General features: G+C 36.2%; 1 protein-coding gene across 2 annotated transcripts in view; it reads right to left on the reverse strand.

Annotated features, from left to right (window-relative positions):
* Positions 1–16,172, reverse strand: part of LOC113066926 (dedicator of cytokinesis protein 4-like) — a 63,535-nt gene that overhangs the window by 19,064 nt on the left and 28,299 nt on the right. For both annotated transcript variants that reach the window (XM_026239063.1, XM_026239064.1), the window contains 10 exons: positions 14,658–14,783; positions 13,641–13,765; positions 13,218–13,380; positions 12,983–13,089; positions 10,774–10,930; positions 8,124–8,221; positions 7,947–8,030; positions 7,080–7,180; positions 1,675–1,756; positions 1,086–1,256 (listed from right to left, as the gene is read on the reverse strand). In XM_026239063.1, coding sequence (XP_026094848.1) covers positions 1,086–1,256; positions 1,675–1,756; positions 7,080–7,180; positions 7,947–8,030; positions 8,124–8,221; positions 10,774–10,930; positions 12,983–13,089; positions 13,218–13,380; positions 13,641–13,765; positions 14,658–14,783 — 1,214 coding nt within the window. The remainder of the gene's footprint in view (positions 1–1,085; positions 1,257–1,674; positions 1,757–7,079; positions 7,181–7,946; positions 8,031–8,123; positions 8,222–10,773; positions 10,931–12,982; positions 13,090–13,217; positions 13,381–13,640; positions 13,766–14,657; positions 14,784–16,172) is intronic.

A 16,172-nucleotide genomic window follows, 5' to 3' on the forward strand; every position in this document is an offset into this window, starting at 1 on the left:
ACAGATATAGGGCTAAATTAGGGCAGATCCTCTAAATACCCTGAAAATTGAAGATTTGGATGGTGTATCTAGTGTTATGTATCTATGGACAGTGTTATAATGCAGCGTAATATTGCCAACAAACTCAGGCCATCAATAGCAGACCCAAGTTTTGGGTCCATTCACACTGCAAATCATTTTTCTGCAAATTTGCAAACAACAATTGCTAATCACGACTGCAGAAAACGCAGGTTTCTGATTTGTGTCTGCATCACGTTGTAATTAATACTGAATTTGTTTTTAATGAGAAAAAGGTATTTTAATCGGTATTTATTATTACTTCTATTACATAACATTTCTTATTTTTCCTTTTTAAATCATTTATTATTATAATCTTAATTTTCAATTGACTTAAATTAACTTTTTATTTATATTTTAAGGTATTAAGGCTTCAAATCTGAAAATTCACTATGAATATTCCTGAAAACAAATAAGCCATTCAACAATTTTGACTCCTGAAACAGTATACACTTCAAAAGTTTGGGGAAACTTTTATTCAGCAATTATTTATCCTTTTATTCAGCAAGGATGGATTAAATTGATCAAGTGACTGTAAACACCTTTACATTATTATAAAATCAAATCTAATTCAAATGCTGTTCTTTTAAACTTCATGGATGATGCTTAAGACTAGAAGAATGGCTGCTGAAAGTTCAGCTTTGCGTCACAGGAATAAATGAAATTTCATTCAAAACAGGTTTTTATTGCAAAGATGTTTCACAAGATTACTTTTACTTTTAAATTGTATTCACAATCAAATAAATGCAGCCTTGGTGAGCACAGGAGATGTTTTCCAAAAACATTTAAAAATGTTGCAGGCCACAAACTTTTGAACGGTAGTGTAAGAGGACTGTTTGGATTATAAACCTGGAACTGGACCACTTCAGGTTTTAAAAATGCACTTGTATGATTGTGTAGTATTCTCAAGTGTTAGAATATTAGCTTACTACATCCTTTCAAAAGAAGCTCTCATCACTCTGTACAGCACTTACTTGTTAAGAGGGGCGTAACCTTGTATCCAGTCTACAGGCCTGTGTGTGTCTCACCTGTGTGTGTGTGATGGGGCTGATGCCCTTACTCTCATGTGACAGGAACAGGTGGATAGATTTGAACAGTTCGTGAACAGAACAGCGAAATTCCTCCTCATTCTGGCCCCCGGTGGCCACCGCGTACAGACGCCGTGACTGTACAATGTACTTAAACAAGTACTCAGATGCCTGCAGGTCAATGATTTCAGACAATGGTTATTTAAATAAACTGGATTGTTTTAAAAATCAAACAATCAAAAAAATATTAACCCTGCTGAGCATCATATTCAATACATCAGGCTTTTATGGCTCTATTTCTCCCACTAAGATGATATTAAAAATTTTTGTTCTATGATTAAAGCTCTGTTGATTTTATTGTTGAGGCAAAACATATAATGCAATGCAACACAATGATGATTAAAAGATGAACAAATAAACGTCCCCCAAAAGCCTGAAGGATCAAATTTGATATTCACATTTTAAAATTTTTTTTTACTTTGAAACAGCAAAGCTGACAGACAGAGATGGTGTGCATATGTTTCCTCATAGATTTGCATACATATTGTAACATACATCCCGAATCAAGCGTATATGTTAGTGTTCTCACCTTCAAAACCTGCTGGATCTGTTCCTGGTGTTCGGCATCAATGATACGATCCACGTACCACTTCAACACACGGATCAGATCCCTGCAGACACAAGCCATGAATATCAGACATCAACGGCAATGGTTAAGTGTGAATGTTGTGCATTTCTGTTCGTCCTGCAGGGAAAATTCATCATATCACAAATATGATACACACAGGAGCACTCAAGATCTTAAGGATCCGCTAAAATTACATTTGCAGGTAAAAGTAAAATGCATGGGAAAATGTTTGCATGCTCTTGTTAAACTAATTAGTAACTTTACATTTTTTAATGCTTTTGCTTTTTTTTAATTGGCTAGTTCGTGCTTAGTTTATATTACAGTTATTAATTTCAGTTTCCTTTTAATGTAGAATAAATTGGTTTATTTGCATTGATTTGAAATGGAAATATTTAGGAAATATTGATATTAGTTGTTCAGCGCCCCAAATTTGAAGCTATTCTGATTGCCATCTGATTGGTATGACTGTTAATTCAGGATGATCCGGGAATATGTTCTATTCAAGTATATTAATTAAATTTATGACACGGCTCTGTGGAATAGTTGATTCTGATTGGTCAGTCGAGGTATGCTATTGATAAAATTATGGTCCTGATTATCATGTGATCACATGAATTTGCTCATGCTGCTAACAGGTTTTGAATGTTTTGGAACTGATCCGGAATCAGAGGGCGCTGGCAGGTTGAATGTTTTCAAATCAATAAAGGTCCTTAGCAATCCTCTGTATCCCATGAGGGGAATTAAACAGTCAGGTGATGAAACGTCTGAGATGTTAAATGTGTGTAATAATGAATCAGTGGCTTTAGAGTACACAGGTCTTTATGAATACTTGATGCAGCTGCCGGCAAACTTTGTAAACAGGCTCTGAACGCTCCGAGTTAACGGTCTCTGTTGGCAGTCAAAACTCATTAAAATTGTTTAAAATGTCATTAGGGTCCAACTGACTGTGATCTGTGTCAGAAGGACATTAGTTCTGTGGATGGTGTAAGTTACAGTAGGTCAAAATCATAGAAAAACTGAGAAATATTGAGGATAGTTTCTTTTTGTTTAAACATTTATTTTTCGCTGCATTGCTTAATTCATAAAGTACTATGTTGTGATTAATAACAAATGTAAAAAAAAAAAAAACAGTAGGAGGAAAACTGGGTCTTTGATGAAGCTCTTGTTGATTTTGGAAGCCCAGGAGAGTAATTTGGCAATAAGGAGGAATATTTTAACATTCCCAGCATGGGATTGCAATTAATGTTAACCGCAGCATAATACCAGCTCTCATCCCCCCTCAAGATTTCATTTAAAAACCAATTAGATCTTAATTAAACACACTGTACCATCTCATTACACTAAAGTCAACCGCCTTGAAAATATTACAATCACAACAAAAATATCAACTGTAATCAAGTATATCAACTATATCTTTATATTATTTATTCTAGCTATATTTAACAAGATCTGACTACTAATATGAGTATTTTTTCTAAAATACACAAAACTCAGTTCAGTTGGATTAGATTTAATTTTGTTCTGTTCCAATTAATTTATCATTCGTTTTTTCTTATTTAATATTGAAATAAGAAAAATAATTGAAAACCATTCCTTAAAAAAAAGAAAAAAGAAAAATCAAAACAATAAAATCAGCTTGAATATTTGAATATATACTTGCATTTAAATTTTTACAACAGCAGCAGTGGGGTACTATTAGGCCCCGATCAGACATAAAACATTTTTTGCAGTGAGAGGTACCTTTTTAAAAATTATTTTCTATCGGCAGTGAGTGTTTTGTGTTCTGTTGTGGTTACAGAAGCTCACAGTTGCTTGGAAATGTCCAGAGACTGCAATGACAGGACAGCTGATTTGGTGGTTGCCTAGTAACATAAAAAAAAAAAAAAAAAAAAACGCAGCCACTGCTCTTTTAGAAATTAAAAAAAAAAGTGAACCAAAACGCAGTGTGGTGCGCATTGCATTTTCAAACCTGAAAAAATGTGTTCTGTCTGATCAAGGCCTTACTCTGCTTGGCTCAGTTCAGTTTGTTTCTGTTTAGTTCAGTCTGTTCTCCTGTGTCGACTGAGATCTGTTCACCTACATTTGATTCAATTGTGTTTTGTTTAGTTCAGTCAGACCCAATGCCATTTGAAACGGTTCAGTTTTTTTCTGTTCAGTTTGTTTCGAACAAATTTAATTGAATTCAGCTTTGTTCAACTAGAATCCACAGAATTTGATTTAGTTTCATTTGATTTAATTCAGCTTGAATCAAGTTTGTTCTGTACTATCAATAAAAAAAAAATTTATCAGTTCAGTTACATTTGATTCAGTTTTGTCCGGTTCTGTTTAAAGGGCAACTATTATGCAAAATTCCCTTTTACAAGGTGTTTGGACATAATTAGTTGTTGGCAGTGTGTGTACACAACTACCCTATAATGATAAAAATCCACCCGCTCCTTTTTTTAATCCCCACAAATCATGAGCAGTGTCTCCGAATGAGCCAAAATAAATTTGTGTGAATTTGGTTGTTTAAGCGCAACAAGACATGAAAGAGAACAAATGAGCTGCTGCTCCCTGCCCCCTTTTCCAGAACAAGGCTGTGCATTTAAAAAAGGAGAAGCTCATTTGTATGGCCACTCAAAATAGCTATTTTCAAAATGATATAATAAATGATCTGTAGGGTATTTAGAGCTGAAACTTCACAGACACATTCTGAGGACACATTACATATTGTAAAAAGGACCATTTGTTGTCTTTAAATCAATGTGATTCAAATAGGGGTATTTTCTTTTTCTGTTCTGTTTGATTCAATTAAATGTACTTTACTTTAGTTAGTTGAATTTAGTAGTTCAACTCAATTCAAATTTAGATTTGTTTGATTAAGTTCAGTTCAGTTCTTTTCAAATTGGTTCAGTTCAATTCTTCCATTAATTAAAATCTGTTCAGTTAGAACCAATTCAAATCACGAAAACATTTCTTCACCTAGATTGTGCCATAAACAACACAACAGACCTCTTATTTCACACTACTTGGATAGTATTGCACATGTGAATATTATGTGACCTTGAGCAGTAAATAAACTGCCTATATCATCAGCTACATTACTTCAGAGACTTGAGGAATACTGACACACAGATTGAACCGAGCGGCTCTGTTTTTTCACTACACTGAAAAAAACAAACTCTCATCACCACAGTATTCATCCTGACTGCAGACTAACCTTAGTGTGTCTTTGAGCATGCTGGGAAAACAGCACTGTGTGAAAATGTGTGTGTGAATGGTTACAAAGCAAATAACATTAAACTGAAAATAGGCTGTAAAAAAAAAACATTGTCTGAAATCCACAGGGAACATATCAAGTGGGATTTTCTTGGCTCTTTTGAAACACAATGGTTTGAAATAACATGTAAACATTCTCTTGATGCACACGATGCAAAATAATTAAAATAAAAGTAAAAAAATTGAATGAATTTAGGCATCACAACATAAGAAATGTAAAGATACACGTAATGGACGCAAAACGAAACATGTAAACACACTTAAAGCTCACAATGAAAAATAAAATAATAAACAATAGATAAATATAAAGATACACTTAATAGACATTGCAAAACAAAAAAGCAAAAGAATAAAACAAAAACAAATACATAAAATAGTGTGATTTTAGGCATCACAACAGTAGAAGAAAGGCAAACGCACAATGCAAAATATTATAAGTAATGTAAGAACACTTAAAGCTCACAATGCAAAATAAAATAAAATAATAAAGAAGAAAAAATAGAGAGAAAAAATAGAAATAAATAAAAATACATTTATGAATTTAGCAGACGCTTTTATCCAAAGCGACTTCCATTACATTCAGGCTAACAATTTTCTCCCAACATGTGTTCCCTGGGATACAAACCACCAAACTTGTGCTTGCTAACGCAATGCTCTACCACTTGAGCTACAGGAACACAATAGAATAGAGACCAAGACAGGGAAAGACACGCTGGGACAAACACGGGACAGCATTAAGGGACTGGGTGACGGGAACAGCGCGAGAGTGAGTATTTTGCAAGCCGCCCACATCCACCTCAACTCTGACAAGATGCTCCACACCTCAGCGCGTTACAGAAGAGAAACCACATCACTGCCCACACACACAACACAACCAAACATGATAGAAAGCAGGAGGTGAGTGCTTGGGAAGAATAAGAGAGGAGATATTAAAACCAACATTAGGAGAAAAAAAAGAAAAAAAAAAGAAAAAAGTCAAATGAGGACTTTTGAGGGGCATCAACCTACTGATTTATACTTGAGATCTGAACCTCTTTAACAAAACACACTACCTTACTGACCACACATACAGTGCAAAAACTGCATTGTCAGTAAAATGAAACAGGTTATGACAGATGAAAGCAAGACTATGCAGTGCTTTGGGCTTGACATACGTCTCCGTCTGCGCTGAGAGAAACTCCACGGGTTACAGTACACAAGGCTTGGAGCTCAAAATAAAACACCTTTTATCTTTCTATGCTACCAAACGCATCTCTCCCAAAAGCATGGCATGCTATTTCAGATAAATGACACAGAAGCTCCAGGATTTTTTTGAGTGTTTCAAAACTCGTAAAATACATAATTTTTACATCTGTAGCATGTTTACTAGGGCTCAGAATTGCTCCTCCAATACTATGTTATGGTGTATTATAGTTATCTGGCATTTTGATATGCATTGGAATATAAACGTATCAGTATATACGTTTTTTTTTTCTCTCTCTTTTTTTTATGCATTTAGCTTTTATGCATCTTGGCTCTCAATGTCCAAGATGCTGACTTTTGTTTAAATACTTCAAATATTTTTTTTTAAGTGTAATTATAAAAGTATGGCTTAAAACAAACAAACAAAAAAATATATATAAAACAATACTAACAACTAATCTAATAGCTTCAAAAATTCAAATAAAAAAATGACACAATCCAAATTGTCAAAAGGCTTAAGCTTCTAAAGCTTTCTAAAAAATAAAATAAAAAAAGAGCATTGAGCTTTTTCACCAACAAAATTGCTGTTTGATTATTTGTAATGACATCATTGACAGAGGCAGGTCTCTTTAGGCTGCATTTAGACTGCAAGACTTTTATTTTGATATTATATGTTATGTCTCCAATCCTCTAAGACTGTGTTTACATAAAGTTCATGTTGTACGAAAGTTTTAATGTTTTTTGGGGTTTTTTTGCAAGATGAATACCTAGAACCTATTTTAAAAATCAAACCATGTGTGCTCATATATGAGACAAAATGGTGAAAGAAGTGTATCAGGTGCGTTTACATAGAAAAATCATGGAAAATAAGCACAGAGTCATGTAAAAAGTTTATAATTTGCGATTTGTAACATAATTGAGTTTACCTGTAGGAAAGGGCACCAGCGAAGTGGTTCTCGATGTAGTTGTCCATTACAGGTTTGAAGAGCTGGAATTTGCTGTCCTGCAGCAAATTTATAACATGCACCTGAGGAGTAAAAGAAAATCGTCAATTTGAAATCAAAAATCAATTTGAAACATAGCAAAAAAGGTCTAAGATGAGATAACAGGAATTGCCTCTGGTGAATCAGAAGGCAGTAAATCAATTATCTGTGGATCAACTTTAATCACATCAACCATTGAAACCATTGAAACAAACACTGGTGAATCAACTGTTCAAATGGTCCATCAACCTTTTAAGGTACCATTTCCATGAAAAGCATAACAGAATGAATCATGCAGAATTTATTTAAGAATGTGCTTTCTGATGTAAAAGTATGTATGGATGTGAGGATGTGATGACAGGAGATGGATTATAGCAAGAGAAGTCTGAAGGCGTTGATAAACGGGGCAACTTTTTTGATCAATGTTGCTTGGGCACTTTCCCATTGAGAACGGGCAACACATTTCCATCTAGATGCTTTAGATCGGTCGTGGGCCCCGTGTCTCACCTGGTTCCCCATTGACAGCAACATTGCCCAGCACCATTACTCAAAAAGTTGCACTGTGTATCATCACCTTTAAATGGATTTTAAGAGCTGCCATATTTGGCATGTAACTGTGGCAACACAAAGGAGGAGAGATGAGGAAAGCATCTTGTATTCATTAAAGGCAAGAAACGTTCTCCTTGTGGAAGAGATGGATGAGTTTGTATGAGTTCGCAGTCAAAATATGTAGAGTATCTGTGGACAATAGAAACTTGAGAGCAATGCATTGTCTACATTTCATATATTCACATTCAGAGCATCACTCACCAGGCAGTCAAACACTTTTAACCCATACCGCTGGGGACTCTCGTCTAAGATCCCAAACAAGGTGTCCAGAGTGTCCTGTAAAAACTATACAAAGACAATCAATTGTTAGAGAGAAAATATTCCATGCAATGTCTACAGTTTCAGTGGTAAAAGCAAGTTGCTGAATGTGGTTTATACCTTAACAATTTCAGTGCCATCAATGTCCTTCAGTTTAGACAGGCAATCAATGATTCTATCTGAATGGACTCTCCATTTCAGCAGGTCCAACATGTCCCCTGAAAACAATATAAGAAATATGCACTTTGGAATAGAAACTATTTAAACTGTGTTATTGATAAAGTGTCTGAATAATTCTTTTGGCAGATCTGTTAAAAATTAAACGTTAATTATTCTTCCAAATCAACTGTCTGCAAATAAACTGTTAATTAATTCTTTGTTGACAAATCAATTGTTGATTAATCCAACACTGGCAATTCAGCTGCTGGTGAATCAAATCAAATGTTGCTGAATCAAATCACTGGCGAATCAACTAGGTAAATCAATCATCATTACTGATGAATCAACTGTTGGGCTTATCCATCGGTAACAAATCAACGCTTGGCGAACTGTAGGTGAATCAACAATCGTCACTGGTGAATCAACTGTAGGTGAATCAACAATCATCACTGGTGAATCAACTGTTGCTGAATCAACAATAATCACTGGTGAATCAACTGTTGGTGAATCAACAATAATCACTGGTGAATCAACTGTTGGTGAATCAACAATAATCACTGGTGAATCACCTGTTGGTGAATCAACAATCATCACTGGTGAATCAACTGTTGGTGAATCAACAATCATCACTGGTGAATCAACTGTTGGTGAATCAACAATCATCACTGGTGAATCAACTGTTGGTGAATCAACAATAATCACTGGTGAATCAACTGTTGGTGAATCAACAATAATCACTGGTGAATCACCTGTTGGTGAATCAACAATCATCACTGGTGAATCAACTGTTGGTGAATCAACAATCATCACTGGTGAATCAACTGTTGGTGAATCAACAATCATCACTGGTGAATCAACTGTTGGTGAATCAACAATCATCACTGGTGAATCAACTGTTGGTGAATCAACAATAATCACTGGTGAATCAACTGTTGGTGAATCAACAATCATCACTGGTGAATCAACTGTTGGTGAATCAACAATCATCACTGGTGAATCAACTGTTGGTGAATCAACAATCATCACTGGTGAATCAACTGTTGGTGAATCAACAATCATCACTGGTGAATCAACTGTTGGTGAATCAACAATAATCACTGGTGAATCACCTGTTGGCAAGTCAATTGGTACAGAATCAACAACTGGCTAATCAGCTACTGTAGATCAAATAATCATCATCATCATCATCATCATCATCATCATCAGTGGATCAACAACTGGCAAATCAACTTTTGATGAATCAGCTGGTACAAAATCAACCATTTGCAATTCAACTGTAGGTGAATCAATTGTTAGTACATCAATCACTGTTGAATCAAATATAGGTGAATCAAACATCATCAGACGATCACTTATGAATCAACTGGTACTGAATCAACAACCAGTGAATCAACTACTGTAAGTGAATCAACTGTCGACACTAGTGAGTCAGCTGCTGACAAATCAATTTCTGTTGAATTGACCAGTATAAAATCACCCACTGGCAAAGCAAGTGTATGTGAACCACTGTCAGCTGCCAGTTGCCCATCTTGCACCCCTGTGGCATTTGCTGTTGCTAAGCAACCAAGTCTTGCACTAAATGGATTTCCAGTAACAAAAATCGCTTGCAGTATCTCTGCTACTATCCCTGTACAGCTACGATCAGCTGTTCCTCCATCTTGGCTGAGCTTTTACTGTTGTTGTGGAAAGGGTTAAGCTGATTGGTTGGTTCTTGTCACCTGACCTGCGGTGTGCTTGCATGTTCTCATCGTGGTGTAGAAGTGCCTCTGAAAAATCACAGCGTATCACAGCGCATGAGTGTCGCGACTGTGTCGCTTCTATCATGACCGCACTTTCCGCACATCTACATTTGAAATAAACAACTTGAGCGATCAAAAGATGAGAACTGAACAGCCCCTAAGAGGTCTTCCAAATATTTACATGGAATATGTAGGATAGCTACATGTAATGGGATAATGTGTGAATGATAAAAAAAATTAAAGACAAAAGTGATTTCATCTATAATTTACAATCTGACCTATATACTTTAAAGAGCAAGCTCAAAATAAACAGATAAACTTTCGAAAGCCTGGAGCTTGAGACTGAGAATAGATGCAATATAATCTGAATCTAACTTGGGTTCAGTGGCTTTGGTTAAATAACAGCCAGATGGCTGTTGATATCTGTGCATTTGGGTGAAGGCGAAACAGAGCCGCAGAGAGACTGGGCGAAGCTCCAAGGTCAACACAGGCAGGTGTGGGATCAGCCCGCTGTGATCTCTGGTCCAAATGCAGACCTCTTTGTTTTCTGCCACTGTTATAATGACATTCACCTGCTGAAGGGCTCAGATCAATATATAACAATATCAAGGTCATGATGCAGACAGGGCCACATGGCACGGAGACAAGGTATTTGAGAAATCACCGCTCTCTAACAGACATCAGACCGGATGAGATAAATCTGAGATCTTGACTGAGACATTCATTTCCATTACAGATTCACTTGCTGGAAATTTATATTTTTTGTGTTTTGTGTTTCTTCTTGATGTGTTTATGCAAGATCAGACTTAATCATAAATCCAAATAACCTAATTACGTTTTATGGCATACTGTAAGGAGGAACATTGTCTCACCATTCTGAGTGAGTTTAGTGGAGCAGAGAGACGACTGGATCCAGAAAGACTCTTTGCTGTTCTTTACTGTCTGGTTGTTGCCCGGCTGGAGGCTGGCTTTGGAAAATGGCAGTTTGAGGTACCGAGTGGGATCCTGAAGATCAGCTGTCTCTTCACACTATTGTGAGGGAGACAATGAAGTTCAAAAGACAAAAAAATAATAATGTCACTAGCACACAACAGATACTCAAAAAGAAACCATGGATATCACTTTGTACTAAAAAAAAGGACAATGGTGCAAGGACAATTGTTTTTATGGTTAGTTGCCTGGGATTATTACATGAATCAATCATTAATATTACTAATATTTATGCTCAAAGTTTCTATTTGACTATTTACTTTAGTGCTGTTAAATTAGCATGTTAACACATGCAATTCATTTTTACATTTAAATGTAAATTAAATTAAAATTTATGCATTTTTAGCAGACGCTTTTATCCAAAGCGACTTACAGTGAATTCAGGCTATCAATTTTTCCATATCATGGGTTCCCGGGGAATCGAACCCCCAACCTTGCGCAGTGCAGTGATTAAAGCTGCCTTAAAACTGTGCATGTGCGTAGGTTCTATATGAGTCAGATTTAAGAACACGTTTTTTTTTTTCAAAACTGTCCTGGAGCAGCCCAGCACTGTCTCTCTCATCTAACACACCCGATTCAACTCGTCAGCTTATTAGCAGAGAATTTAAGACATAAAGTGGATCAGAAAAGATTAGGTGTTGTGAAAAAAAATATGATGCGTGTCAGATCCACGTCATGTTCAGCAGCGGCAGCTCTTAAAGTAATAGCAGCCAAAATAACCTAATAACCAACTGCTGTGATGTCTGTTAATCAAAGAACAAAAGAAAAAAAGAGGAACTAAATCACTCTTGCAGCTTTAAGAATTTTGTGTTTTATAACTTAATCCAATTTCTGCATATTTTTTACTTTCTGAAGGGCACAACTAGCTAAATATGAAATTTATTGTAATGGGTTTGTGTGACGATCTTTTTAAAGTATACTTAAATTAGAAGTTGTTATGAAGTCTAATAAATGATCAAATTGATGGCTCTCTATTATTCTGTAATGCTGACTGGATAGTCAATATTACAGGTAAAAAAAACAAATTCCTAGAGCCATCAGTAGCATTAGTATCAGTGATACTTGCTTTCAAGTGTTAGTTCACCCAAAAATGATAATTATGTCATTAATGACTCACCGTCATGTCGTTCCAAACCCGTAAGACCTCCATTCATCTTCAGAACACAGTTTTAAGATATTTTAGATTTAGTCTGAGAGCTCTCAGTCCCTACATTGAAACCGTGTGTACGGTATACTGTCCATGTCCAGAAAGGTAAGAAAAACATCTTCAAAGTATTATTCTGGAGTGGTCCTCATTCTCGAGTCAAGAACCGGTTGCATCCGTTTTCAGATCACCAGTACACTGAACCGAGAAGCGTTTCTGTCGGACGCGACTGATTCGTGAACCAAGGAGCTGATGATACTGCGCATGTGTGATTCAGCGTGAAGCAGACCGACACACAGAGCATCTGAACTGAACTGGTTCTTTTGGTGATTGATTCTGAACTGATTCTGTGCTAATGTTATGAGCGCGGGTAAACAGAAGGCTTGAATCAAGGGCAATCATCGCCAATGATGCCATTACGTAGAGCGCAAAAAAAACGGTGAACCGTTTTTTTTTCAACCGGTTTATTGAATCGAACTGTCCGAAAACACCGGTTCGCGGAAAAGAACGCACCCACAACAGACTCTCGGACTAAATCTAAAATATCTTAAACTGTGTTTTGAAGATAAACGGAGGTCTCACGGTTTTGGAACGACATGAGGGTTAGTCATTAATGACATAATTTACATTTTTGGGTGAACTTACCCTTTCAGGCGTAAAATATGTGTATGAAATATGCCATTAATCATATGTATTGTACAAATGTATATATATTTTTAATGTGCAGTTAACACAGGTTTTATATGACCCTATAAATCATACGTTGTTCAGGGTGATGCAGGGTTGCCAGATCCACATATTTCCCCATAACAAAATATATATATATATATATATATATATATATATATATATATATATATATATATATATATATATATATATATATATAAAATACGAAGATTCATATAATTGATACACAGAGAATGATACACAAACACAGACAGTACCTTGTGGACAATGAGCTCATGTGTCCCATCAGGCAACGGCCTCCCATCGTCCTGCATCAGAGGAACAAAAGAGAAGCCGAAAAGCTTCTTCTCACCCTTTTCCTTTGCTGTATGAACAGAGACAACCGTGTGAAATGAGTCAATAATGGGAAAGTCTAAAATCTCAGTAGGCAAAATGGCAAGTAGAATATAATCCATTTTCAAGAAAAAAAGTGCAAGTGATGCACAGTCTTACTGGAGCAGTGCCTGAGCTCGAAGCGTAAATGTGTGCCGTGAAACATCTCCAGAGGGATGGGCAGTTTGATCTGTTCAGCCCAGCGAGGGCTGTTACTGTGATACAGGACAAAAGAGCGGTGCTCATCCTCTCCTGGTTCACCGGAGCCACAACAAACCAGACCCTGAGAGAGAAATTGAGAACATGAAATTGAGCTCAATTACAAATGTATTAAATATTGATAGTCTTACTGCGAACCATTCAACAGTGCATGTTATTTTGAATTAGCCATGAACCATAAATGATTAATGGTTTTGTGAATTTTGGATCTGCTGAGACAAACCCTGAAAACCAAAAATGCTCATGAAAAGACTGAGAAATAATAATAATTAAAAAAAAATCTTTTCTTTTATACACAACATGACATCCATCAACGTTTCTCACCTTCAGAAGTTGCCCATCACCTCCCAGCAGATAGACGGTGACTTCCACATTACGTGCCACACTTTTTCCACCTTTCTCAAATTCACCCCTCTCAAGGGTCACATACAGGTCATTTCTTATTTCTCCTGCAGGAGGAAGATAACCGTATCTCAGAAATCATGTTCAACCGACACAGCACTTCCAGTCGGTTATCATTGGCTGAAATCAGCTTATCAGGAGAAGTAGCTGAAAATGGAGTCGATTTTTCAATTGTGTGCTGATACTTTGATAAGTGACCATGAATACTTTGTTTACAATGTCCTTCAATACAATATTGTTGTATATATTTATTTATTATAATGTGAGGCTCATTCCTTTATACATACATACAGTCTGAGTAGGACAACAAAACTACGAAAAAAGATACTCAGAGATGTTAGAAACACCACAAAACATTTCTAATTACTCTGTCAACACATGTGGCTCAAAGGTGCCTTGTCGCCTACTGAGGGTGTGAAAGCAAATATCAAATAAAATGTGGGTGCACTAGTGCATTGTGTGTGATGAGAGGACAGAATGCAAGCCATTTTATCATTACGGTCAAACAAGGGCCAAGAACACAAGAAAAACTCCCACTGATGTTGTTCTTTTGTCGTGCATGTACATTATGTGACAGTGAGCAGCACAAGATTATATACATTTACATATATGAACATTAACATTTCCACAACACTGACTACGGTATCTTTATTAGAAGTGTCTGTGTTTATGTTATGATATAAATGACAATGTGATACCTCAAAGTTCACGCTAACTCAATAAAAACAGTATTTTGCTCCTGTAAAGTCTGTATTTACACTGATAATTGATTAATTAACTACATAATGACACGATTAGCCTATTAGTACAAATGACACTGAGCAGCCACATTATCATATTTCGTAAAGCTAGAGCTTTAATTTACATAACAAAACATAAATTCAATGGTAATGTGGTGTAAAAATGCAGCATAATGACAACTAAATGCGATTATCCCACCTGGAATGATGATATCGGAGAATCCCAGCCTCTTAGTAATAGAGACGTTGCGGGTGAAAAGACGCATGTAATCCTTGCGAATCTGTTCCATATCCCCATGGAGGAGTTGGAGAGAGACATTAAGACCTAAAAATAAACACAAATGCATTTCAAATGGTAACATCTGACAGCTGGATTTCCTGTTACTGTGTGTAAAAGCACGTCTGGAACAGAACATAATCTTAAAAGAATACGTGTCATTCAGTCTCACAATTTATTAAACAACTTCTTAATATATTGTACAATAAATTAATAAAAAAAAGTTCCATCATTTTACCATCTTAAAAAAATTTGTGGCCTAATGTCACAATGTTGTGGTTAGATGGTAAGAGAGTAATGGTTAGAGAGTCGGACTCCCAATCGAAAGGTTGTGAGTTCGAGTCCCGGGCCGGCAGGAATTGTAGGTGGGGGTAGTGCATGTACAGTTCTCTCTTCACCTTCAATACCATGACTTAGGTGCCCATGAGCAAGGCATTGAACCCCCAACTGCTCCCCGGGCGCCGCAGCATAAATGGCTGCCCACTGCTCCGGGTGTGTGTTCATAGTGTGTGTGTGCACTTCGGATGGGTTAAATGCAGAGCACAAATTCTGAGTATGGGTCACCATACTTGGCTGAATGTCACGTCACTTTCACTTTCACTTTCAAATTTAGTCAAAATATATGTATATAGTTTCACTACTTATAAGCCAACATTTTATTATGAAATCACCATCATATTTTCAAAATATCTAAAACATGCTTCACCCCAAAATGAAAAAAAATCATTCATAATTTTCTCATTCCAAGCCTGTATGACCTTCTTTCTTTTTTTGTGGAACACAAAAGAAGATATTCTAATAACCATATGTGTTGATAAAACCGTTTTGGGGTCCTAATTGATTTCCATAGTATTTTTTGTCCATACTATGAAAGTCAATGGGAAACCATTCGGCTACCAACATTCTGCAAAATATCTTCTTTTATGTTCTAGAGCCACATGAATCATACAGGAACAACAAGAGGTTTAACTATAACTTGACACAGTCAGTCCCTCTAAACAACAGCTAAATTTGTTTTATTTCCACCTTGGTAATTTTCTGCTTAAGTTGCAATTACGAAGTAATAAAAAACCCACAGAATTACATTTATTTAATTTTTCAGTTAAACAGTTCAAAAGGTCCTGCATAACAAGAATGACCTGGCTGCATCTTTATTAAATACAATCTTGGTTATCCGGTGTCTTAATCCCCATTTGTAACATTTGTTCTTGTTACCATCAAATCAGTAATAGATCTTATTGTGATCCACCACACTTAATGACAAGCATTTCTCTGCCTCCCTCATTTATGCCACTGATGAAAGCCAATGATTCTGACTTCTTCATACTTAAGCCTCCGATGTCTTCCTCAGGGTCTTGGACTCTTTCATTCTGCAGGAAAACTGTCCCATACTTCACAAACAACAGACATTTCTAGGTGCATTCTGGGAAAATTTTC

Source organism: Carassius auratus, chromosome 50, assembly GCF_003368295.1.
Source record: "Carassius auratus strain Wakin chromosome 50, ASM336829v1, whole genome shotgun sequence".
NCBI classification, from domain to species: Eukaryota; Metazoa; Chordata; class Actinopteri; order Cypriniformes; family Cyprinidae; genus Carassius; species Carassius auratus.